This window comes from Castanea sativa, chromosome 10 (assembly GCF_040712315.1).
Source record: "Castanea sativa cultivar Marrone di Chiusa Pesio chromosome 10, ASM4071231v1".
In the NCBI taxonomy this organism is placed as follows: domain Eukaryota; kingdom Viridiplantae; phylum Streptophyta; class Magnoliopsida; order Fagales; family Fagaceae; genus Castanea; species Castanea sativa.
This window is the reverse complement of record NC_134022.1, coordinates 22,847,713-22,873,380: the sequence shown is the minus strand read 5'-3', so window position 1 is coordinate 22,873,380 and position 25,668 is coordinate 22,847,713. Positions and strand designations below refer to the sequence as shown.

Here is a 25,668-nt window from a genome sequence, read left to right as displayed (position 1 = left end):
TGGATGCTCTAAGATGGAAAAATATTCAAAGATTTACCATTGGCATTGTTAATATAATTGAAGGAGGCTGCAGCCCATGGATTTGAGTGTTATTGTTGACAAGTAGTTATAAACTTATAATTGGTCAGTGTTTCACCTCTTACTTCCAAAAGTTCAAGAAGTGTTCTGCTTATAAACTGGAAACTTGCCTGGATTACAAATCCATCAATTTGAAGCATTTGATTGACTCCTGATTGTAAGTAAATTAACTGTGAGGCACAAGCACTGCTTAATGTTTTGGTGTAACATTCAGAGTAATCTCTCTCTCAAAACATTAAAAGGATATCAATGTCAGATTTTTAACTGCAAGGATAAAATGGTGACTGGGGATGTTGCATCAGGGTTTGTTCAAAGTAATCAAAACAACATCCTTGCCCTTTTCCTCTACCAATTTATGTTGATTCATTGCTAGGGGTCATTCTTTATATTTTTGCGTAAAATCAACTAACATTAGCGTTCATGAGAAAAGTTGAGAGATTAGAGGGTGATCGAAGAAAAAAAAAAAAAAAAAACTTTGGTCCACGGTGGAGAGAGTACAAATGTGAAAAATCTCTTATGCACCAGGCGCATGAGATACCAGCTCGCACAAATGATGTTAAATGATGGTAAGTGCAATGAGCTACAAAAACCCAAGTGTTAAGGATTTACTCTCTTTATTTTCTTTTCTTGTCAATTAAGTCATGTGGTGGGATTAGAACCCGAGTGTTCACTTTCCAGCTCATATTTAGTGCTTCTCTGATGTAACTAAAATAAACTTTGATATAGCATTAGTGAAAAAAAAAAACTTTGATGTAGACCAAAACCTGTCTTTCTTGTAGCTATCTGGATTGATTAATAAGTAGACTCTCCTTTATTGCTTGCCGACCTGCTTCGGCTTGGTCAAATTATGATGTTCCTTGGATCGTGTGGGGGAGAAGCCTTTATTTCTTATAGTTTTGAAAACCAAGAAATTAGAGTTGATTTTGAAAGGGGATTTATGCAACTTTATCTTAAATTCTCAGCCATTAAAGATGACTCCTCTGAAGTTAGTTGGGTCGTTCAACCCATTTTTGAAGATACCTAACAAGTGAAGGTTTTTTTTTTTTTTTGGTGTGTGCTTATAAATTAGCCTATTGTGTTGCAAATGGTAAAGCGGGTCTATTTCCATTAATAAAAAATTGAAAAAATTGATTGAATTAGGGATAAATAATGTATAAATTATATATGAGATGGATATTGATCTTAATCATCTTGAAAATTTGTTAATATAAAAAATATAAGAAAAAAAATGTAATTCAAAATTTTTTTTAGAAAGGAATTCAAATTGAATTTGATGAAATTCACGGGGAATTAAAAAATATATTGAACTAGGTAATATTTTTTAAAACTTAAAAGAATTCGACGGCATATATTAAAACATTATTTTGGTTCTTACATTTTGAAGTCACGGTCAATTTGGTTCTTACATTTTTGTAGAAGTCAATTTGGTCCTTGTTATTTTTAACTTAGAGTCAATTTGATTCTTACCATTAACTCACTAGCAAAAAATGCTTACGTGGTTAACAGCGTGCTTTGTTGACATATACGCCAAAAAAAAAATATAAAATCAAATATTTAATATTTAAAAGGCCACATAAGCATTTTAATATCAACAGAAAAGCCCATGTCAAACAAAAAACTAAACTGGAAAATTTAATTTAAGAAAAAATAAAAAAAATTATTTAAAAAAAATCTTTAATTTTCTTGTGTATTTTTGCACTCTCTTAGCTACCAAACAATACACCAATCTGAAAAATCCCAACCAAACATTTTCTTATCTACCAAACATTTTTTTCACTTAAAAAAGTCTGAGGCATGCATTAATCATCAACTTTGAAAAACATTTAATGAAAAATGAGTCACTGTTTTTATTTACTAAAATAAAATTACACAAGTGGAAAGTGACAGCCCAGTTAATGGCAACCATTTGTCTAAAATAACAGGAGAGTCAACGCTGAAATCGAGATTAAAAAGCTTGGGTAAAAAAATAAAAGAAAATGAAGACAGATTCTAGAAGTGGGAAAATGAAGAAAGGCAAAGGCGTTGAAAGTGGGGAGAAAGAATAACATGAGAATTGGGAAATGAAAATTGAGTGGAATCGAAGTCTCTCTGTTATTTATAGCATTTGTCAACAAAAAAAGAAAAAGAAAAAGAAAAAGAAATTGACTGAAAATCGTTGTTGAAGCTATTCGACGTGCGTGGCAGCAGCGCGTTAGCCGAAAGCGTAAGCCCAAATAGGCAATAGCCTTTACCCACCCCCAACCCCTCTCCCCTCCCTTCCTTTCCTTAAACATTTCTGAAAAAACCATTTTTGATTTTCTCAAGAAACAAACACAAACTCACACACACTCACGTACTCATTCTTAGATGCCTCGTTTTTCCATAGCATAATAATTACTCCTTCTTACGTTTCTTTTCCCACACGGACTTCATTTCCCGATTCTCATCATTACCCCTTCTCTCCCTCCGTGTGTGTGTGTTGAGATCTGAAGAAGAAGAAGAAGAAGATTGAGATTCGTTGATTGAAGCTACTTATCTTGAAGAAAGTTTTCTGGTAATTTCTAGATCTATTCTCTTTTCCTTCGTTTTCGGATTCATGATCGTCTCCTTCAATTTTTTTTTTTTTTTGGATTTGGTTATAGTTTGAGCTTATATCTAGGTTAGGAGTCTCAAATTTTTTTTTTGTTTGGTTAATATTATTGTAGTATTCGTAGATTTGGAGGGGAAGAAAATGGCGGAGGACAAAGGGATTGGAGAAGGTGAGAACAAAGACGCTAGTACTAGTACTGCTGCGGCTGCTGCTACTACCGACGGCAATGACAAGAAGAAGACGCAGCGCCAGGGAATTCTCTCTCGCGTTTGGAAAGGAATCTTCAGATTACACGGCGACGATTTCGAGAAGAGGTTGCAGTACATTTCTAAGGAAGAGGCTGCTGTTGTTGCCAGATTGAAGCGGAGATCATATACTTGGAGAAGGATGACTCGGAATCTTATTGTAATCTCTGTCATTTTGGAGGTACTTTCTATTTGTTTGTTACTTTGTTATTATTGTGTTTGATTGTGCCTTTGATTTGGTGTCCTTCTAGTTCAATGCGAGTTCTTTTAGTGCGAAATAGAGAGGGAAAAAAAAATATTGGAACATAGACATAATTACATATCGTGAATGTTGTTGAAGTGAATTACTTTCAATATTTCAGCAAAGAGCTTTGTAGCTCAACTAGTTGGTACCTTCTGGTGCTTCCAATGGGGACATCCAGGGTTCAAAACCCCCCTCCCCCACTGTGTAACTATTGAATTATAAAAAAATTGCTATATTTCAATGTTTTTTTATTGAAACACTGGCTTGTCTGGTATGTTCTTAGATACCCTCACACAAACACACACACAAACTTGTGAAGAGACTTTTTTTTTTTTGGTTATATATAATACTAATTTTATTGAAAAAATGGACACATGATGATGAACTCTCTGGACAGGAAGAAAATACAAAAAGCTCAAGAGCTATAGCTAACAGATCGTAGGAAAGCAGAATTGAAATACATTGTGTAAAACCCCAAATATGAGCCCACTGAAATAAAGCACCAAAAAGAAGATGTTTTAAAAGATCTAAGGATCTCTCATTATTATCAAAGATATGGTTATTATGTTCCTGCCAAACTAACCACAATAGACAAACCTGTAAAGAGACATGCATGTATATTCTCACTTATGAACAATAGGAAATGATGAGTGACCTATGATAATAGGATTAGAAAGTGGCCATTTTCAATTATGTACACAATTTTATTGTTATGCCCTCGTCATATAACAAGTAATTTTGTCCATTGAAAGAAATTCACATATCTTTGAAGATAAAGATTCTTCATTTCTCCTTCTTAAGACGCAGCTAGTGGGCGCATTACTTTCATGGCCAGGCTCACTCCTTTTCTCCTGATTATGCTTCTCATTTGTTTTCTTTCATAGATAGTATCACTGCATGCTGAATTTTATTTTCAGTTTCTTTGTATGTTCTGCGTCATACAGGAAGTATGCTACGACTCACTTTTTATAATCTTTTATTGAATTATTTACTTTTTTCTGATAAAAAAAAATAATGCCCATTGAAGGTTTATTACAGCAACATGGATAATGCAATAGCGTCCTACATAACAATACTTATCAAAAAGCGTACCCTACCTATCAAAAAAAAAAAAAAAAAAAAAAAATCAAAAAGCGTACTTTAAATTTATTATGGACTTGTTGTAATGTATGTGCAATATATTTGGTTCCTGATTTTTGCCCCCATAGTACATTCCCAATGTACTCGGGTTGGCTACTTTTTAATATTTACATTACCTATAAAAAAAAAAAACCCTCCCACCCTTTTTTCTTCCCTTCTTGTTTTCTCAAAGAACAGGTGAAAACACCCATCTCTCCTCTCTTTGCTTCCCCCCATTTTCCATCCACCCTAAAATCCGTCAAACAAAATAGATGTTTTGGGTTTTACCTAAATTAGTTTCAATTTTCAGGTTATTGCCATTGGTTATGCAATTATGACAACAAGATCAACGGATTTGGACTGGAAGATGAGAGCATTTCGGATTTTTCCAATGTTTCTTTTGCCTGCTTTATCTTCTGCTTCGTATTCGGCGTTTGTAAGCTTCACAAGGATGTGTAAGTATCTCAACTTTACATCTAGATTGTTGTCTCAAAATTTGTCTATTACATGTCCATTGCGCACTTTAAATCTTTGTTTTTATTTATCCCACAAAACTTTGTTGTACCCACAAGACTTCAGCTCTACCTAATTTGACAATTTTGCTCCAAATTACACTTTATAGAGTTTGTTGCTCTTTCCCATGCTTTAAGAAGTCTCTTAGCATTTTCTCTTATCACGTTTTGGAATATTTGATGCTAGTTCCTACTATAAAGTTTTGAGTGGAAACTGGGATCATAGGTTTCCATTGAAGAATATATGGACAACAAGGATTCTGCTCAAGGTTGCATTTTTGGTTGGACAACTGCATTGTGGAAGATTTTGACAGTGGATAGGCTTTGTAATAAAAGGGGTGTAGCTATAGAAGATTGGTGTTGCATGTGCGAGGAAAGTGGGAAATAGTAGATCATCTCCTACTCCATTATTTTGTAGCAGGAGGAGAACTCTGGTCTGGTCATTGGTCTTTTCTTTATTTGGGGTTAAATGGGCGATGCCATCGCTTGCTGGCAAAGGAAGTGTGGTCTGGCTAGATATTGCAAAATTTGGAAGGCTATACTGATGAAAGTATTTGTCAGTATTCATTCTTCTTTGTTTGTTTGTTGATATTCTAAACTTTTAGATTATAATTTTTGTTTGTGTCTGGAGTTGCTGTAGTAGACTTCTTGTGTATCAGAGTATTCTTCTCTTACGACAAATTGATTCTTTACTTATCAAAATTTTTAATTTTCTCATAGGATGGTGGTAACCTGCTTGATACTCATTTTAAAACAGTGTGATACTCTTGGCTGATACGTATTTATGTAAAATATGAGACATTTCAGCTTTTATTTATTACTAAAAAACTCTATTTTTTTGGCATACACATCCTGTTGCTCTGTCTGTCTGTCTGTCTGTCTGTCTGTCTGTCTATGAACTTTATGTAAACTGTGAGTTTAAAGATAACCAGATTTCATGCACATCCAATTCTATATTCTATGAAGCCCATACAGAAGCACTACTTGCTAAGATTTCAAGGAATGCATGTTTTGATTGTTGATTAAATTATAATCTTTTGTATTATAAACACATTCACTTTCAAAACCATTTTTTTGATTGAGAATTATTTAAAAGTTCATACTGGTCAACAAAAATAAATAAATAAAGGCCAATGAGCTCTAGCTCAAGTGTCCCTTCCCTTGTAAGGGCAAGAAGGATGAGGTTGTGTGTTCAAGACCTACTGTGTGCGTCTATAACTTACCAATAAAAAAAAAAAATACCAGTCTGAGAATTAGGTAGCGATTCCTACCTAGTTTTCAGACCGGCATTTTTTTTAATTGGTAAGTTAAAAAAAAAAAAAAGCTATTGATTTTCTTAGAAATAAAATTAGGTGGTGATTTATAATCATGAGGTATTGAGTACATGGTGCTGGTTTTTATCTCAAAGCCTTATGTTAACTTTTCAGTGGTACATTATGATGTGGTTGTTACTTATGCAAAAAAAAAAAAAAAATGATGTGGTTGTTGTATTGAAGTTGCATAATAATGATTTGTATCTCATCATGTGATTGAATAGGCAATCGGAAGGATGAGAAAACTCTGGACAGGCTCCGAGCTGAAAGGAAAGCGAAAATTGATGAGCTTAAAGAGAAGACAAATTATTACACCACTCAGCAACTCATTCAGGTTGTTATTAGAAGCTAGTCCTGTTGTATCACTTTCAACATTCTTTGTCTTGTCTAGAACTTTTTGTTGAGTTCTGTAGACTATTGTGCTGTTAATTTTTATTAAAATTGCAAAGCTTGAGGATTTAGCCTTGATGCATAATTTCACCCTCTTTTTTCAAAAAGAATTTTAAACAAGTTGTTAACAATTGTAGAAATCTTTGGTGTGAGGTTCACCTGTCATGTTTCTATGAAGTAATTGTCTGTTTTATATCAAAAGAAAGATATTAAATTATGGAATTGTAGGAAATTGCAGCAGGAGGGTTAGTTTGAAGTTTCAGTTGCCTATATTGTGAATGACAGAATATGCATTGATGGAAAATTTGTGTAATGTCTAGATAATTAAAAAGAGTCAGCTTCCACCTAGAAAATACATGATTCTTCTAATGCTTGTGAAGAAATTATGAATGAAGTAAATCTCATGTTAAATATTTATTGAAGAAAAATCAGTTTAGTGGGTAGAATGACCTTATATATATGGTTGGGTAGAATCTGTTTTTGATTTGTTTTGCAAGGCATACTATGAGCTGAAACCTCATGGTTGAGCCTTGAGGTGTTTCTCTGAGCCTCACTTTATAGTTTTTTTTTTTTTTTTGGGGGGGGGGGGGTGTACATATTTTGTACTTAGTGTAAGCTCTTCTGTGCAGAGATATGACACTGACCCAGCAGCAAAGGCAGCTGCTGCAACTGTCCTGGCATCTAAGTTGGGTGCAGACTCGGGCCTGAACATACAAGTTGGAGATGAGTCTAAGCTTAAAGCGCCAACAGGGAAAAGCAGTGATGTTGAATTGGTGCAATCTGGTGGGCTCCGAAATCGAAAACAAGTTCTCCCCAGATCCAATAGTATGGTGACTTCTCAATTACATCATTCTGATGGAGAAACAGCTCATTCTGAGGGAACTGAGGTTGATCCTCGTACTTCTGAGCATAATCAGCTGGTAGTTAGTCATCACAGTCATCAAGGATCAGCCACAATTGATGGAGGATGGATTGCTCGAATAGCAGCAATGCTTGTGGGCGAGGATCCAACACAGTCTTATGCGCTCATTTGTGGCAACTGCCATATGCACAATGGTGAGTGTCAAAGGTTCCATCTCTTTTTATAGAAAAAAAAAAAAAAAAAACACCTGACGATGCACACCTGCACAGACATGCACTTCCCACTGTGTTAGCTGTGTTATCTGCAGAATGTGGTGGCATGGAGAAAGCAAATTCATGTATTGTTTTTGTGCAGGGCTTGCTAGGAAGGAGGATTTCCCATACATTACATATTACTGCCCACACTGTCATGCCTTAAATAGGCCAAACCAGTCAGAGGCGCAAGTTTCTGGTTTGGATTCCCCTAATTTGGGCTCCTTGAGAACACAGGGCAGTGGTGATGTGATGGACAATGCCAGAGTTTCTGGTCCTAGTACCCCTAATTTGGGCTCCTTGAGAACACAGGGCACTGATGATTCGTTCGACAATGCCAGTGGTTCTGCGAGTGAGAGTGGTCTGACAAGTAACAACACTGTAAGAGCTGGTTCAGAGATTGAGGAAGTAACTAAAGGGGCAACCTCCGAGCATATAGATACTTGAAATGCATATTTGAGTGGAACTACGTAATTAGGGGAGACAGATTATTTTCTTCACTAGGGCCTTTTTGTTTATTATTTCTAAGGAGTGCTGGATTTTCAGTTGATTTACTTCTATTTGGTATTTGAGATGAGATTACCTACGAGGAACTTTTTGTGCTTTCAGATTTATACATAGATTACGTGTTGATGTTGATTGTAAACTTGTAATTATGGAAATCGTTTGCGTGTTCTTCTTTTTCTTTTTTTAAATCCTATCCTGATGGAAAAGAAGAAAATTCTCCTCCTTTTTGCTTCAAAATCTACTTGATTTTACTCCGCTTTATTTATTTTTTATTCATTGTCCTTAAACTTCTTTATATTTTTTTTAATAAATTATGTTTCAATAAAATATATTGATGTTTTTTTTTATAAATATTTTATTAGTTGCTCAGTCTTGCTCGTGTTTTGAAGCCATATTGATTAATCAAGAAAAACAGTCACTACAGCTTGTATGTATCTGAGTGAATTTTTGTGATCAGTCAATTTTATTTCGTTCTAAGAACATATTCATTACTGAAGATGTTATCTGAATTGATCTGAAATGTATTATGGATAAATCATAGTATAGAAGCTTGACAAGAGGAAACAAAAGAACATTGACTAAAACTTTCTATATAAAAAAATTGAACTGTAAAATGTCCATATCTTGAAAAAAGAATCTAGCTATAAAAAGAAAATCATAATATTTCTAGTGCAATTGAATTAATTTTTTCTCCCTAGATTTACTCTAAATTTTTAGTAAATATCAGATTTTTCTTTTATGAATAAGCAGTGTTGTGTTTGTCTTTATCCAGTATTATAATAATAAGAGTGTAAAGAAAAGCAAACAAAAGTAATTAATTGGAGCTGTAAAATCATCATGTCAGTCAGTCAGAATGCTGGTACGCTGTAAAAGTCACTCAACCTTAGTCCTCTCTGACTTAAGCTTGACCCCCAAAAAATAAATTAAAAAAAAACTAAAAATTAAAAAAAAAAAAAAAAAACTATCTCTCTCCCAAAAAAAAAAAAAAAAAACCTCTCTGTTTCTCTGACTCTGACCCTTCCTCCCTCTCAGACCGTGTGACCTTTCCTTGCCAAAAATCATATTCATATATATCCTTTTTTTTTTTTTTCTTTTTTTCTTTTTCACTTATATAGTTATATACCAAAACCAAAGAAAGAAAAGGGGTAAAGTTTTGTGAGCAAATTTATTTGTCGGTGAAACTCCAAGTCAGAAAAATTAAAATTTCATTCAAATAAACTTTCATCCCAAAAAAAAAAAAAAAAAAAAAATCATTCAAATAACTTCAGTAAAGTTTCTCTCTCTCCCTATCTCCCTCCCTCTCTCTCTATTTTTTTTTTAATTTAATTTATCTGTTTTCTGTTTTTTTACTTTTAAAGTTTGTATCTTTTGATCTTTCAGTTGGCTACAGTCAGAGTTTTCTTTCTCTTTGATCTTCGCTCTCATCAGGTATTCACACCTTAGCTTCTTTATCTTTCTCACTTCATTATATGTAAAACTTAGAGCTTTTCTACTTGTAATTTTTGTTTTGTTTTGTTTTTTTTTTTTTTTTTTATAGATTGATTTCCGTTATTTCGCTTTGATTAATAATAACAACCAATTCCTAGGGTTCTTTTTGTTCCTCTTTCTTTCAGTCTTGTGTAAATTAATCATGATTATTTTAAACAAAAGATCAAATTGAAAGATGGGTTTCTTGAATTACATTGTTTTCTTTAATGGGTGTCAAAGAAAACCCTAGAATTAGCGTAAATGCAGATAGTGAATGTAGACTTTTTTGCCCGTGGAGAGTGCTTAATGATTATTGGTATTGGTAATTATAATGGATTCTTCTCAGGGTGCAATGCTTGGGTAGAACTTTTTTTAAGTGAAATGTTCTTGGAAAACAAACAGAGCCTTAGTTTCACTTGCTTCAATGCACGTCTTTCTCTGATGCTTCACCAAAGAAAAAAAATATTTTGGGTTGCTCCTGAATTATTCTCTATGAAAAAAGGCAGACCCGGATGATATAACTTGGGTTTTCAATTAAATAAGCAATCAAAATTGGATCCTGCTCAAACTACACCTCTACCCTCCATAAGAAAGAAAGCAGTGGAGGGTAAGATTGGGGGTTTAGAACCTGCTGTTGTGTCTCCTGAAGCCCCCAAAAAGTAGTAGCTTCGTGCATTGGGTATGACCTTTTTATAGTTTTAAGAATTTCAGGAGTGATTTGCAAAGCATCTTGCATTTTCTTTGTAATTCTTGAGGCTTCTTCGTGTTAAATACATGTGCACATTAATTAGATTTTTTTCACTATCATTACTTATTATAAAAAAGCGCATTTTTTGCATGTAAAGAGAATGAAGTGTGATACTTATGTCATTAGAAAATCTTGTTACTTGTGTCAACTGCAGGGTCGGTCAGGTCATTAAAATGAGCCGGCCAACTACGCGTAGTAAAAACAAACGACACAGACAAGAGGATAATGTTGATATCACTTCTGAAATATTGAGGTAAATTCAAGCAAGTATAAGTTTTTATCTGTGAATAAAGAGAAGGATGTTATTTTTTCTGTTTGAATATGTTTGTGCTACATTAAAAGTGCGCTTGCGTGTTTGTGTGCGTGTTTTATCTTTGCTCTTATGATTTTGGTCATTGTGTAGGAAAATTCACACAACTGGTGAAATAACGGATGACGATGTAAATCAGCTGTATAAAACTTGGAAACCAGTTTGTCAAGGCTGCCGTGTGAATACTAAAGATAACCCGAATTGTTTTTGTGGGTTAATTCCACCACTCAATGGAAGTCGGAAAGTTGGCCTGTGGCAGAAGACGTCAGATATTCTTCAAGCTCTTGGCCCTGACCCGACCAAGGATCTTCGTGCTTCTGACACTCCTGTGGGTCTAACAAATCTTGGTGCAACATGTTATGCTAACAGCATACTCCAGTGCTTGCACATGAATAAATCTTTCCGAGGAGGTATCTTCTCTCTTGAACCAGACGTTTTGAGACAGAATCCGGTGCTGGATCAGCTTGCACGGCTTTTTGCAAAACTGCACACCAGTAGAATGGCTTTTATAGACTCAAGTCCATTTGTAAAGACATTGGAGTTAGATAATGGAGTTCAACAGGATAGCCATGAGTTCCTGACCTTGCTACTATGTTTGCTTGAGCGTTGTCTGAGCAACTCTAAAGTTTCCAAGGCAAGAACGATTGTTCAGGACCTTTTTCGTGGAAGAGTGTCACATGTGACCACGTAAGACTGGATTTATTTAAATGCTAATTGCATTTTTTTTTTTTTTTTTTTTGTTGCCATTCAGAGTTTTTCTTTGTTTATTTGGACATTTAGACCATATGATTCTTCTTTTGTCATTTTTTTTTTAAAAAAATTTGGTTGGCTCCTCTTAAATTATGATACATGGTAAGGACAATAAGGGAACCAAAGAAAGCAAGACATGTAAGAAATTAATAAGCTATAAAAGAATAAAAGAGTTGTCATGAGTATTTATTCACTTTAAACAAATATCTTTCTCATTTTTGTAACTTAATCGAAAAAAAAAATTGATAAATCAACTTTTAAAGTTTGTCATCTCATAATTTTAAAAGATATTTAAAATTTTATACAAACTTTTCCAATTATTGGAATTCCTCTGCCATGTAGTTTTTGATCATTTTCATGTTTTTGAGGAAGTACTCTTGCTTCATTTGAAATACCCAACATTTAATTTTTTTTAATTGGTACTGAATACTACAGGAAGTCCAGTGTGGTAACTAGGGTTTCAAATTGATGATCTAACCCCCAGTCGTTTTTTATTTATTTATTTAAACCTTTAGTATTGCCTTCTTTCGAGTGACTTGATTACAACTTAGTTGCAACTTTTAAATGCAAAGTTTGTGTTTATGAATAGCTTTGAATTGTGCAATGAGCAGGGGTCAGCAACTTATGCTAACATGTAGACACAGTAGTTTCAACTGCTTTGTATATATCATCTCTCTCTTGGTTGAATTTGTATTTGTTTTGGTTGCCGGTGCTATTATTGCCTTCTTTCTAGTGACTTGATTATAACTTGGTTGCAACTTTTAAATGGAATGTTTGTGTTTGTGAATAGCTATAAATTGTATAATGAGCAGGAGTCAGCAGCTTATGCTTACGTGTAGTAGTTTCAATTGCTTTGTATAAATCATCTCTCCTTGGTTAAATTTGTATTTGTTTTGGTTGCCGGTGCTAGTATTTCCTTCTTTCTAGTGACTTGATTATAACTTGGTTGCAACTTTTAAATGCAATGTTTGTGTTTAGGAATAGCTATAAATTGTATAATGAGCAGGAGTCAGCAGCTTATGCTAACGTATAGTAGTTTCAATTGCTTGTATAAATCATCTCTCCTTGGTTGAATCTGTATTTGTTTTGGTTGTCGCCAGTGCTTGTATTATGATTTGAGTGCATTGTTAAATAACAAATCTGGTTGGATTCAATTGTTTGACAGCCTCCTCCCCCAACTATTGAATATTCAAATGAAAAAAAAAAATACTATGATTTGAGTGCATTGGGTGAGCCATTTTAGTACTATGATATGTTATCTTTGCATTGGTGGGTCATGGATAATCCTCCTCCACATGTGCGCCAGGGGTGAGGGAGTTCCTTTTTTTTTTTTTTTTTTACCAAGTGAATGATCTGTTTTTACTTTTTATAATCAAATGAAATTTATATCTTCATTTTCTTTTGAGTGAATTGAACTCTGGAAATCTTTGGTGCTTTTAGTTATATGAGGAATATAGTAATTAATTTTAAAGTTTATTTTTTTAAAATATTTTCTTTTCTATAATCATTTTTCTGTATGCATGCACATGTATGTCTATTTGTGGAAGAAGGGGGTTTTAACTGGCAGTTGTCTTTATATTTTCTCAAGTGGTGAAAAATATTGAGGATCAGTCACTGTCTTTAAAAATTAAGTCTGCATATTTGGCTTAAGTTAATCTTACATTGCTGTTTATCAGCTATTTTCTACTTTAGATGTTTCACAGTCAATATTAGTTACTTTTAGTCAAAAATATTTTTCACTCTTATATCTTTGCTATGTATGTAGGTGCTCACAATGTGGAAAAGATTCTGAGGCTTCTTCAAACATGGAGGACTTTTATGAGCTTGAGCTGAACGTCAAGGGTTTGAAAACATTAGATGAGAGTTTAGATGATTATCTAAGTGTGGAAGAACTTCATGGAGATAATCAATATTTTTGCGAGTCATGTAAAACAAGAGTCGATGCTACTCGCAGTATCAAGCTACGAGCATTACCTGATGTACTTAACTTTCAGCTTAAGCGTTGTGTTTTTCTTCCAAAGGTACTTCTTTATACATTTTTGAGAAAGTAATTTTCAATTTATTGGCTAATGTTCTGAATATACAAAGCTAAACTGAACTTTTTCATATCCTTTCATTTTCCCTAATTTTCTTTCTTTCATTTAACCAAATGCTTCATGGAGATGATGAGAGTTTTGAGTCAGTACTCTTGCATTGGTGTAAAGCTGTTAATGACTTGATAAGGTTATATAAGCGAGTTACTTATCAAAAAAAGGTTATATAAGGGAGTTCCCATATTTGTTAATAAAAGAGAAAGCTTACAAATGAATGACGCTTACTTCATGGCATTTGAGATAGTTACAACTTTTAGAAGAATCGGTTCTTTTTTTATTCTTTAAAGATGGATTGCAATGGCAGGATTAAGTTCTGGACCTTCTCTACTACATTCTTTGAACTATCAATGACTATTCTTTTTTTTTTTTTTTTTCTAAATGTCTTGCCTTTTGTCTTCTCCTTTTTTTTTATTTTTATAAATAACATGTAGTACGATTGGCAAAGGAAAGCTGTCTAAAGTGGTAATGTTCTTTTCTAGTGGCTTGGTTTTGCGGCCATTTTATTGTCTGATTTATTTACTGACTGTTTTAATGATAATTCCGATATGCATGATTTGTCTGGTCAATGGAAATAAATTACTAATTACGTGTCTCACATAATATTACTATATGGATGTGTGCATGCAATAGTGCCTGGATGTGTGCATGCAATAGTCAATGTATTTATGCAAACGAATTATACATTGCACGATATTGTACATTATATATTTTTTAGACATGTATTTACATATTGTTTTATGTCAGTAGACTACAATGAAGAAGAAAATCACTTCTGCATTTTGTTTCCCTGGAGAACTGGATATGCGACAAAGGCTATCTGAGCCTTCTCAGTGTGAATTGATTTATGACTTGTCAGCAGTGTTGATTCACAAGGGAACTGCTGTAAATAGTGGACATTATGTAGCTCATATTAAGGATGAAGATACTGGACAATGGTGGGAATTTGATGATGAGCAAGTCTCAAATTTAGGTCGTCACCCTTTTGGAGAAGGGTCTTCAAGTTCCCCTTCTAAAACTGTTGAAACCAAGCCTGTTCATCCATCTTGCTCAGAGCCAAGGAATATTGTAGCCAATGGAAACCACGTAAATTCTGTTGAGCCAAAATCTTCAGAGTCTAGTACTAATAATGCAGAGATATTTTCATCAGGCGATGCATATATGCTGATGTATAATCTTAGGCAAGCCAGGAAGGACAGTGAAAAAAAAGATAAGGTGTCTGGTGCTAGTGATACAGAAATAGAAGCTGATACAGTATCTTTACATGATGGTGTTTCTCTTCCATCTCACCTTTGTGAAGAGATAAAAAATTGGAATGCTTCATATGATGATGCTTGCCAGAAGTATGAATTAAATAAGGAAGGAGAGTTGGATCGTATCACTAAAAGGAGACAGGAAGTGCGGTCAGTTCTGTCTGAAGCCCCTGTACGGTCAACTGAGGAAGCATTCTTTTGGATTTCTGCAGAATGGCTTCGGCAGTGGGCTGACAACATAAATCCACTGTAAGTATGAGATCGTATTCTACCTTAATTATTTTGGGTCTCTCCCATCTGCTTATGTATGTAATCTACTGTTGCTGCTCTCTCTCCCTCTACATCTGGCGTAACTTTGGGTTAATGTTACACCACTCTATAACTCTTTATTGGTTAATATTTTTAAGATTCCTGCATTCTTAACACTCCAAAATTCATGGCAAAAGGATATTGTTTAATATTTAATCCATAAATTCATGTTTTGTGTAATACTTCGAAATACAAAAGACCTGAAATTCAAATATATTATATTATATATGAAATAGTTATTGATCTCTAATACAATTGTCAAAAAGCTCATTTGATAGAAAGTTATTGAATGTTGTAAGTGACTAAGGGCCTGTTTGGGATGTACTTATAAGCTTGATTATTGCTTATTTTTCCTTCCTACTATTTGCGGGTCTCACATGAGTCACCCACTTGTTTTATTTAACTTTTGCTTATTTTTCCTATTATTTGAGGGTCTCATGTGAGCCACCCTTTTACCTTTTATCTATAGCACTTTACCTTTTATCTATAGTACTTTCAACAAAAAGCCTGATAAGTTGTTCCCAAATGGACACGAAGTGTAATATTGACAATAGTTACACCAGATGTAACTTAAACCTAATGAACTAACTAACTAACTAACTATATATATATATATATATATATATATATATATAGGATTTTAGAAAGATTTCTTACCAAGAGTAGGTACCATATCTGCCCAGGACATCACCTGAGGATTCATTTTCACTAATTCTGTTATTTCCACTCCACATGACCTTTATCCTTTTATTTAGATGGTGTATATTCCATTTTTTCCTTTACGTGATAGCACTTAAGGGCAACTGTCATGTCAGTCTTAGAGTTGTGCATTCTTTTATAGATTATTTGTAATTTCCTGCAGTGTTCTTGACAATACGTCTATCCAATGCTTGCATGGAAAAGTCCCGCTTTCAAAAGTTAGTTCCATGAAGCGATTGTCAGCTAGAGCTTGGAACATACTTCTCTCTAAGGTAATTACTCTTTAATTAGTTTGACTTATGATTGCCAATGAGCTCTAGCCTAAATGGCACCTCCTTCCCATTTAAGAGGCTAAGAGCTACACAGAGGGCAAGGTTGTGGGTATGTGTAGTTACCAATAAAAAAAAAGGTTCAAATTTTATGTCATGTTCTTCAGTTACTTTCCCTGGGCAGTTGTGTTAAGATGCTTTTATTTGTGGATTTTATGGCTATTTTGCAACACGCAGCTAGATTCAATTTTTAAATCTATATGAATATCTGCTAGATTTACTGAACAATTATATTTTGGAGCTCTTTCATGTATCCCAGTTTGCTTCTGTTGGGACATATTTTTTCAATTTCACCATCGATGGTTTTTGCAATAAATAAAACATAATAAATTAAAATTAAGTGATATGGGTGGATTCATAATAGTTGTAGATATTGAGAGTTGAGATAGAATATTAGTAAAATTTTGTTTTGGGAGAAGAAACAATTGATTTACAAAAAGGGGAGGTGGGGAATTTCTCTAAATTAATTAGTATTTTTCCAATAAAAAAAAATTAAAGAATTGTTTTTTTTTTTTAATTATTTATTTACATTAGTTATCTACATCTGGTTTAGGTTTTCCTCTCTGTTCTATCCTCTTCATTCATTGGTTCTATCAATCCGTTTATGCATTCCTGTCTCCTTTTTGCTACTGACTTGCTTTACCATTCCTTCTTTTATTTGGTGAGTTACTAAATGCTTGTAAATTCAGTATGATGGGGGGCCAACACTGGCCAATAATGACTACTGCATGGATTGCCTTATTGATGGAGCCCGTACTGTGGTATGCGGTGATAGCTACCGGGATAGAAGAACAATAATGAAGCAAATTGCAAACGAGGCAATTCAAGGGACCTCTGTGGATGGAGCGTATTATGTATCTAAGGCATGGTATGACTGTAAATTATCTTATTCCTTCTCATCTGTTCCCGAATATGCTAGTTTATTTTAATTATTTAGCATATGATCACCTGTGTGGGAAATTTTCTCATCTTAAATATAAACTGATCAAAAGAAAAACTTTTAGTTTCTGATGATCCCTTGCACTTGTTATGTGACATGAATGGAAGAAAATACTGTTTTTCTTCTTAATTTGTGCTTCTCATCATGCATCATACTATCTACCAATTTCACAGTGATGCAATTCAGGTTTTGATATTTGTAGGTTGCAACAGTGGCTAAAAAGAAAAATCCTCGATGCACCCTCTGAAGGTGATGCTGGACCAACAGAAGCAATCACATGTCCTCATGAGCAACTTAGGCCTGATCAAGCTACTGGTGCTAAGCGAGTTCTGGTTCCTGAGAATCTTTGGCTCTTCTTATATGAAGATGCTATTGCAGTTAAACCTGATGATCTGTCGGGGTGCTCAGCCTTTCCTTCTGACTCTAAACAATGTCCTCAATGCAGTGATGATTTATCTGAAGAGGCAGTCAAGGAGGACTCTTTAAGGTGATTCCAACATATATAAGTATTGTAGACCTAACATGCTTTTATAGCTGTCTGACTTCAATTACATATGCTGTAGAGTTGTGAAGCTCAAACAGCGCCAGAATCATGAGAAATTAGCAACGGGGAAAAGTATTCCACTTTTCCCAGATTGCAAGTATTACTTAGTACCCTCCTCGTGGCTTTCAAAATGGAAAGACTATATTAATGCAAGTGGGAGGAATGTCTCTTTATTTGGGAAACCTGAGACTCTGGACAGTGTCATTGATATGCTGAAGTGTGAAAAGGTGACTTTCTACTTTGCTCTGGACTGCTTCTATCTTATTGTATTCTTGCATCTCCAGTGCTTTGTGTGTGTTTGAATCTCTTTGGTCATTGCTTATGATTTTATTTAAGTTAATGAAAGATGATGATGGTGATAGTAATGGTGAATGAGGTTTTGAACAAACGGTCCATAGAACTTTCAAATTGTGCCAAATAGACTCACTGCTAAATTGACTGCAATCCAATTTGGGCATACTGCTTCATATATGATCTTCAACATGTTCTCCATTGTTTTCAAGATAACTATTGTAATATAAATCTTGTGTTTTTGTTTGATCAGCATACACAACTTCTTGAAAGGCCACCCGAACTAGTTTGCAAACGTGGTACCATATTTCAGAAGGTAAGTATATGAAACTGATATATCATACCTGTCATTTTTTATCAGCAAAGGTGTAGTTGAAGTTTTCAATGTCTGAAAGTTACTGGTGTTAAGTAGCAACTTTCTGCTTCGAGTCAATTCTTGTATAAATGCTGATTTTTTTGTTGTTCTCTTGCCGTTGTTGATTCTAGACAGATGGGTTGACAATCATTACTGAGAATGATTGGAAATGCTTCTGTGAAGAGTGGGGCGGTACCAAGGAAAAAGGCATATCTGCGATAATTGAGTACAGTTGTAATGCAGGAAATTTTATGGTTGGGAACTGTGAAGAGTTGCCAGTATGTGAGGAGCATCTGAGTTCCCATGAAGAAGTGAACACTGAGAATGGGACTAGACAACCTGCAATCAGGACTTGTCCAGAGGTAATCTGAAACTTTGCCCTTGTCTCCGTTCTCTGTGCTGCACAGTGAGGAACATTTTCTCTTCATTTTTTCCCTTTATATTTTTTAGTCAAATTGTCGCATATTAAGGTTATCTTATTTACTAAAAGTGAGTTAAAGTCCTCTGGTAGAATTGTTAGTTTGTTGGGTTGACTTGCACAACTAGCTTTTCATTTTTTTTTGAACTATCTTAATTTTCATTTGCACTCTTCTGTATGATATGTGCTGGACTTTTCACATCCTTTTTTGTGAAAAATATATGTATATGTTTATAAGAGCATTGTAGTTTGGTGATCTGTTAGTAGCATCTTCTAAATGTTGAGTAAATGTTAGCAACAGTCAACAGGCCATTAAAAGCCTGTTTGAACAAATCAAAATTTGGAAGGTGTAAATTCTGCAATTGTAGCCTCCATGGGATTTCTTATGATTTGAATATGCTATTTGGGGATCAATCTATTAGGAATAGGGCTACATAGTTATGGTACATTTACACTAACATCTAATTGAAGACAGGATCTGATAAATACAAACATGGGACAGCATATATATATAAGAAAATATTGTGTAAGCCATCGAGAACCTTTTGAATTACTACTTTACTTTTATTCAAGTGGTTCTTACAAACAAAGGACAAACATATATGGTTAAAGTAAAATTCTGATGCATTTTTTTGTCTTTAATTTAATTTAAGTTAAATTTAAGAGAAGAAAAAATACTTCTTTTTGGTTTTTTAGTTGTAAGATTTTTTAAAACATATTATTCTAGTTATAGTACAGTCTTGCTTTTTTATTTTTTATTTTTTATTTTATTCAGGAAAATCTTTTATTTATAAAAAGAATTAGATATAAGAGTTTCAACCTTGTCAACTGATGCCTATTCAGCTTCATGAATCTGTTACTAAGTATAATTTTTTTTAAGATGACATCATTGTTTCTCAATTATTCGAGTAATTATATTTCTTATTTTCTGTCACACTGTTGAATTTGATCACATCGTCACTTCAATGCACAATTCTAAAGTTTTAGTTTGTTTTCACATTGGTAGATTGTTAAATTTAATTCATATAAATCAATTTGTTTATTCTTTTCCTTCCCTGTGCTGCTTTTTCTGGTGGTTATTATAAATTTTCCAGATATGTGAAGAGTGCATTGGAGAAAGAGAAAGTTGTGAGTTAATGCAGAAACTTAATTATTGCAATGAGGACATATATGTATTTTTTGCACGAGACAAGGAAGCTCCAAAATCATTTCTAGAAGCATCTGATACATCCTTTGAGCCAGATCGCCGAGTCTCCAAGCGATCTCGTAAGACGAATAATGGGGATCTGATAAATTTAAAAGTTTCAGGTTCCACATCAATATACCAATTGAAGATGATGATATGGGAATCATTTGGGGTATGCTACATTCAGCAAAAACATAGAATTTTTTCTTTTTCTTTTTCCCTTGTAATTATTATTCTATTGAATGTATTTAAAGTGGTTATCTTTTTTTATGAAATATGTGTGCTGACGGGCATCTAATCACTGATTCAATTGATTATGCAGGTTGTCAAGGAAAATCAGATACTTCGAAAAGGTGCCAGGATAATTGACAAGGAGTCTGCCACTCTTGCAGACATGAATATATTTCCTGGAGATAAGCTTTGGGTGATAGATTCAGAAATCCATGAGCACCGAGATATTGCTGGTAATTAGCATTGTCATACTGTGACTTGTAATTAGGGATATGTTTTTGTGATTGTATACTGGTCTTTTAAGTGTTGGTTGTTAGAAGTAGATTGGACCCATATAAAATGTCTTTTACATGATTGTATGACAAGTTAATTATGGGATCTACAAGTTTCTAGACAAGAAGTTTTGGACCTCTGTGATTTATTAGGAATACTGTATAGTGTAGGAGATTCTTAAAATCAGTGTTCTAAATTTTGGTTTCTGCAAGTATGTTGAGATCCCAGATAGAGTAGTACATTGATGCTTTTAATGATGACACTGTTAGCGAAGACATTTGGATTATGGAAAGTATCTTAGGAAAGTCTTTGAGACCTTTCTGGTGCAAGCAAAGCTCACAAGGCATAACTTCCCAAAATAACTGTGCATGTAACATGCCATTTTTAAGATTGCAACAATATCATGGCAAGTTCTATGATAAATCACAACTTTTTCCTTCTCTGAAATCCTTATGTAACATTATTTTTTTTGTTAGGTAAATACATATTATTCACAAATCAAAATTTAATACATGACCTTATTCTAATGTAATGATCATGGAAGAAGCTAATCAAATAGATGAATTTAATTTCCTGCTCAACATAATATAGATAAAACATTACTATCTTTTTTAAGTATTCTTACAAAATTTTGTTTAAATCAGTGGGTTGAATTTCATTTTAATTTATTAAAATAGCTAACTATAGTATGAAATTGAAACTTTGCTTTTTTACATAATGGAAAGCTTATTGGAGAATTTCAGTCCCGTCTTGTGTACCATTAGTTACATTGTAATAAATTTACCATTGTTTGTACTAATTTGCCTTGTCAATGTTTCACAGATGAGCTCTCTGACCAGAAAATGAATGTTCAACATACTGAGGAAGGGTTTCGTGGAACACTTTTGACAGCAAATATTTCTTCCCAGGTTGTTTAGAAAGCACTTTAACATTGCGACATCCAACTTCTTTTAACATGATACTGGGAGAGGAAACTAAGCAGAGTTTCAAACCTGCATTGGGAGGTAAGTTGCTAGTCATTATTCATCTTGTTTGCATGTGGTATGTTTTCATGAATGCCATAATTTGAATTCCTTATTGTCTTGAAAGAAGCCATATTCTTTTTAGAGCCTGAATTGTGTTGAATTCCTTATTCATCTTGTTTGCTGGTTCTTAACTGATATTTATATATCTATAATACTCAATTTGTATTTACTGTTTTCACTTATATATAGGATTGTATAAATTTTCTAAATATGAAATTTAAAAGTTAAAAAGACCTATGTCTTAAAACCATGAGGCTTGCATCTTGCCTTGTGAGAGGTTAAAAAGCCTTGCCTTACATTTTCTTCTTTAAAAACTATGGCTCAGATACAGGGTTGATACTTTTTCTATGTTCTTTAGAAACTTATTAAGGGAGTACTTAATAACAATTGTATGTTAGCATTCTATTGTTCTGGCCACTGGTTAGGTTATGAACTATTCATTTGGCTAAAATATTAAACCTAAAAACAACAAAGTTTCTGGAAAGCAACTACGATTTAAAATTTACAAGTAGGCTTCCAAATAGGTTTGAAATTTGAGAGCTGCAAGAAAGATTCTGAAACCAACTATTGTTTGAAATATGTTTTTGTTAGCCACTCCTAAATCCCATTGTGGTTTTTGATTATTTATCATCTTTTTGTCTTGGGCAGAAGCTGTAGCTGTACCTAGGTCGATGAGTTTCTCCCTTCAGAAAAAAAAGCTGGTTTGCTATGTAAAAAATGTTAGGGCTTGTCAACATTTTGCCTTGGAGAAGAGAATTGCCTCATTCTCCATTGATTGCAGTCTTTGCAGACTCCTCAGAAAGGATATGAATCAAAGTATTGTTGCATATCTCCTGCTGTGTCAAACATGTGGGTTTTGGGTATAAATATATTGGGTTCAGTTTGATGCTCACATAGATTTTGCTCTTCCTTCAGCCTGCCTGAAGTCAATATCATCCACAATGGTCCACTGTACACGTTTACGGCGGATTGGCTAATTGGTTACATGGTTCATTAATGTATATCTAAATGTCAAATATAACCAGGCATGCATATCTCCCTCTTGGGTTGAGACTCTCTCTCTCAAGTCTAAGTCGACAACGGATATCAGAGTGATACTAACGTAAGCGGTCTTTTTCAATTCAGTATTTGATGTTTCAAGTTTGTCTTTTTCGTTTCAGTCCTTTCTGTAAATTGTTTCAACTTATTCTTTCGTCTAGTTCTGTCCAATCTTGCTGTTAATTTTTGTATCTTTTCACTCTCCAAAATGGTGTCATTTGGACTTGACGCTGTGGATTGGACAGAATGGCTACATTGGAAATATATGAAAAAGGACTGAGATGAAAAAAATGGAACTTAAAGAACTGAATTGAAAACATGTCAAAGTTGGGTATAATTTTCTGTTAACCATATCTTTGCGTTTTAATCTTTAAAAAAAGGTTTATGATTTTTGGAAACTCTTCCGTTCAACTTTTATACCCTTGTCTGTGTTTAATATTTGAGGACAGTGTAAAAAACTAAGTATTCACATATTCTAGCCATGAAATTAATAATGCCCATGGAGATAATTTTATAATTTACCCTTTTTGTTCAATCGATTGTATAAAGCCATCAAACGGAGAACTAGACTTGAGAGGCTGAAGGATGGAGCGGGCGGTTGGGGTTGTATGATTCATTCTGTTTGGCAAGACGTTTAGTGTTCAAATTGATAACAAAATTCCCATTGTTACATTGCAGCAATGATGGATCCATTTTCTCCGAGTGAAGCTAAATTTGGTACTTAGTAATGGCAGGTGACTAATATTTTCTTAGTGAACTATAACACTATTCTTTAAATTCATTCAAGCGGAAATTCTAGATTTAAGGACTAAAAAAAAAATGTTGTGAGACATAATGGTTGATGTAGTTTATGTTGTGAGACATCTTGGAAACCCAAATAATCAGAAATTGCATAATAGTTGAGGGAATGGTTCTGATAAGCTTTTCCAATTAACATGGCTAGAGAAAACGTACCCAGCATCTAATCCACCACTCCCAACCCATATGATAATTTTAAATTAATTATTAAAAAGAAAAAAAGCACCCGACAAATTTGGTCCTCTAGTAGCTCTTTTTGATACAGTTTTTGCATCTTCTTTCGGGGAAAGAGAGAGTGCTCGCATTATTGTGAGTCAGACTCAGATCCATCGTTTCTGATTTTTGGAGTTGTGGGCTCCTCTGAACCAACGATCCCAGCTCACATCTGCCGGACCCATTGTCCTACATCAAACCATATATGCACCCTCTCTTAGTTATGAAACTTACAATTTATAGCAAACCATTACAATGAGTACATAATTGTCTCCAATCCCATCTTATAAACCGCCACATAATTCGTTGGAAGAGATTTTCTTTTCTTAACTGGATTGAAGGAAAACTTTGTGCTTATAACAATAACGAAAAAAAAAAAAAAAAAAAAAAAACCCAATAATAAAAAACAACTACAGCAGTTTATTTCTTACGATGGAAGCAGTGGATCAGGGATGGATTCAACACTTGAAATGAGTCTGTGGAAGATGACAATAATGATGATCATATACTTATATAAGCGGTCTGAATTGTGGTGATGAAATTAAACGAATAAATTGGCTAATAAACAAGTGTGAATGAAGGATTTGGTTTCTACTTACTCTTGGCATACTGCTGAGGATTTACCCAATGCCTCAACTTGGTCTAGCTCTTCCTGCACCGCAAGTTCACAACGTTGTTGTTGTTTTTTTTTTTTTTTTTTCCCAAAACAAAATACATACGTACCATATGATTATGGTGATTAAAGAAGGCTGTGGATTACCTGGATTGCGTTGATTTGGCTTTGGAGATTGGTTATTGCAGCTGACATCCTATGCTTCCCAAAGAAATTGGTGGGATAATGAGGCCCTGTTGCTTTTGCATTAGCTTCTCCTTCTAGTACTCTCTTTGCTTGATCTCCCTCATGTTCTGCTACTATTGCTGGAGCTGTGTCCTCCATTACATTCACACAGACTCAACAAGCTACTTTTACTGCTGCGAGACCAAGTCTGTGTGGCAATTGGAAATAAAGAGAGGAAAGGTCGATGGCAAAGGAAGAGAGAGAGAGAGAGAGAGAGAGAGAGAGAGAGAAAGAGAATGGGGGCCAAGTTTTTGTACACATGATTAAAGCTAAAGTGGACCAAGTATATAAAATGTTGAATAATAGAAGCAAGGAAGGTGATGTTATAGCTATACGAGTAGAAATTAACTAATGAAACGAAGTAGCCAGTCAAAAAGAAGAAAATGGAATGTGAATAGGCAGCAAGCCAACAAAGACTAGATTAGCACAAATTACCAAGCAAACAAAAAAAAAAAAAAAAAAAAAAAAGAGGAGATAGAGAGAGGCTAAGAGCAAAGAATGTTCAAAGATTTTGTCATGAGTTCTAGAAGAGTTTCACTATTGGCTTTGGAACATACCATTTAAAAAAAAATTAAGGCAAAACACATTCTTTTCTAATTATACATACTAGATAAAATTAATAATGATGATTCAAAATTAGCGGTTACAAATTTTACACAAATTTTGAAAAACCTATAAAATAAGAATCATATAGAGGTCAAAGTATCATTATGGTATTAACTAAAGTTAAACTTATGCTAAAGTTATGACTCACAACAATGAAATATTTTGCCTAAGTCTAAATAGTATTTTGAGAATTTTTCTCGTACCTAAATCATGCATGGATGAGTTTATATATGTGACTCTGACTAATTGCCAGTTGTCCCATAATTGTTACTATATTCCATAATTAAGTCATAGAGTATAGATTTAAACAAATATCTTAGAAATGTGTGCCTACATTTGAATGTGGCATATTTTCCTATATTTGAATAAGGCATATTTGTGATATGTATTACTCATTTATTTTTGGTTATGATCCCAACAAATAACTTTTTTTGTTTTTGTTTGTGAAGTCTTGATTATCGGATGGTCACACAATTTTCTATTTATGATGACAACTTTATATCTAATGATTGAAAATTGGGAAGTATTTAATAAAATTTTGCGCTAAATTGACCTAAACTGGGAGAGCTTACGAGATGTCACCCTTGTTTGTGAAGGTCAAAACCCGCCACATGCTTGATACTTGGCAGCCGTGACTGAGTCTCCACTCTCCATCTTTGCGTGTGAATTGTTTTTGACAATTCGATTGGGATGGTTCATGGGTCCACCCAATGACCCATTCAAACAAATGCTTTTTTTTTTTTCTTCTTCTTTTGGGGCGAGTGCCAACATGATGAGGCCTCGTGTGACGTTGAATGTGACATTATGGTTTAGCCTTAAAAAAATTACATTCTCCACACCTAAAAAAAAAAAAAAAAAAACTTCAAA

The 25,668-nt window shown here is 34.0% G+C and overlaps 3 protein-coding genes across 5 annotated transcripts; 2 read left to right on the top strand and 1 right to left on the bottom strand.

The window, feature by feature from the left end:
- The first annotated feature begins 2,100 nt into the window (after positions 1 to 2,100).
- LOC142613380 (uncharacterized protein At2g24330) lies at positions 2,101 to 8,327 on the top strand. 2 transcript variants are annotated; one of them, XM_075785712.1, is made up of 6 exons: positions 2,101 to 2,611; positions 2,763 to 3,073; positions 4,566 to 4,710; positions 6,305 to 6,414; positions 7,100 to 7,526; positions 7,687 to 8,327. In XM_075785712.1, the coding sequence occupies exons 2-6, from the start codon at positions 2,789 to 2,791 to the stop codon at positions 8,028 to 8,030; spliced, it is 1,311 nt and encodes a 436-aa protein (XP_075641827.1). In that variant the 5' UTR covers positions 2,101 to 2,611; positions 2,763 to 2,788; the 3' UTR covers positions 8,031 to 8,327. The 2 variants fall into 2 exon arrangements, with proteins under 2 accessions (XP_075641827.1, XP_075641828.1); XM_075785713.1 differs by having other exon boundaries at positions 2,284 to 2,611; positions 2,772 to 3,073.
- A 925-nt stretch (positions 8,328 to 9,252) lies between these two features.
- LOC142613174 (ubiquitin carboxyl-terminal hydrolase 26) lies at positions 9,253 to 22,517 on the top strand. 2 transcript variants are annotated; one of them, XM_075785395.1, is made up of 17 exons: positions 9,253 to 9,357; positions 9,471 to 9,518; positions 10,460 to 10,558; positions 10,709 to 11,302; positions 13,131 to 13,386; positions 14,206 to 14,957; positions 15,880 to 15,988; positions 16,735 to 16,913; positions 17,188 to 17,472; positions 17,549 to 17,756; positions 18,074 to 18,136; positions 18,307 to 18,537; positions 19,688 to 19,951; positions 20,102 to 20,243; positions 21,106 to 21,287; positions 21,957 to 22,124; positions 22,224 to 22,517. In XM_075785395.1, exons 3-15 carry the CDS (start codon positions 10,479 to 10,481, stop codon positions 21,198 to 21,200), a joined length of 3,258 nt encoding a protein of 1,085 aa, XP_075641510.1. In that variant the 5' UTR covers positions 9,253 to 9,357; positions 9,471 to 9,518; positions 10,460 to 10,478; the 3' UTR covers positions 21,201 to 21,287; positions 21,957 to 22,124; positions 22,224 to 22,517. The 2 variants fall into 2 exon arrangements, with proteins under 2 accessions (XP_075641510.1, XP_075641509.1); XM_075785394.1 differs by lacking the exon at positions 22,224 to 22,517 and having other exon boundaries at positions 21,957 to 22,202.
- Positions 22,518 to 23,214: 697 nt separating this feature from the next.
- Positions 23,215 to 24,459, bottom strand: LOC142613175 (guanine nucleotide-binding protein subunit gamma 2-like). The gene is made up of 4 exons (XM_075785396.1): positions 24,118 to 24,459; positions 23,957 to 24,009; positions 23,789 to 23,833; positions 23,215 to 23,546 (listed from the first exon to the last, which is right to left on the bottom strand). The coding sequence occupies exons 1-4, from the start codon at positions 24,292 to 24,294 to the stop codon at positions 23,465 to 23,467; spliced, it is 357 nt and encodes a 118-aa protein (XP_075641511.1). The 5' UTR covers positions 24,295 to 24,459; the 3' UTR covers positions 23,215 to 23,464.
- Positions 24,460 to 25,668: the final 1,209 nt, after the last annotated feature.

Coding starts and splice junctions, on each gene's coding strand:
- LOC142613380 (XM_075785712.1), top strand. CDS start 2,789: ATGGCGGAGGACAAAGGGATTGGAGAAGGTGAGAACAAAGACGCTAGT. Junction 6,415..7,099: donor CCACTCAGCAACTCATTCAG/GTTGTTATTAGA, acceptor TCTTCTGTGCAG/AGATATGACACTGACCCAGC. Junction 7,527..7,686: donor CAACTGCCATATGCACAATG/GTGAGTGTCAAA, acceptor GTTTTTGTGCAG/GGCTTGCTAGGAAGGAGGAT.
- LOC142613174 (XM_075785395.1), top strand. CDS start 10,479: ATGAGCCGGCCAACTACGCGTAGTAAAAACAAACGACACAGACAAGAG. Junction 16,914..17,187: donor TATTATGTATCTAAGGCATG/GTATGACTGTAA, acceptor TGATATTTGTAG/GTTGCAACAGTGGCTAAAAA. Junction 18,538..19,687: donor CAATCAGGACTTGTCCAGAG/GTAATCTGAAAC, acceptor TAAATTTTCCAG/ATATGTGAAGAGTGCATTGG.
- LOC142613175 (XM_075785396.1), bottom strand. CDS start 24,294: ATGGAGGACACAGCTCCAGCAATAGTAGCAGAACATGAGGGAGATCAA. Junction 24,010..24,117: donor GCCAAATCAACGCAATCCAG/GTAATCCACAGC, acceptor CTTGCGGTGCAG/GAAGAGCTAGACCAAGTTGA. Junction 23,834..23,956: donor TCCTCAGCAGTATGCCAAGA/GTAAGTAGAAAC, acceptor CATCTTCCACAG/ACTCATTTCAAGTGTTGAAT.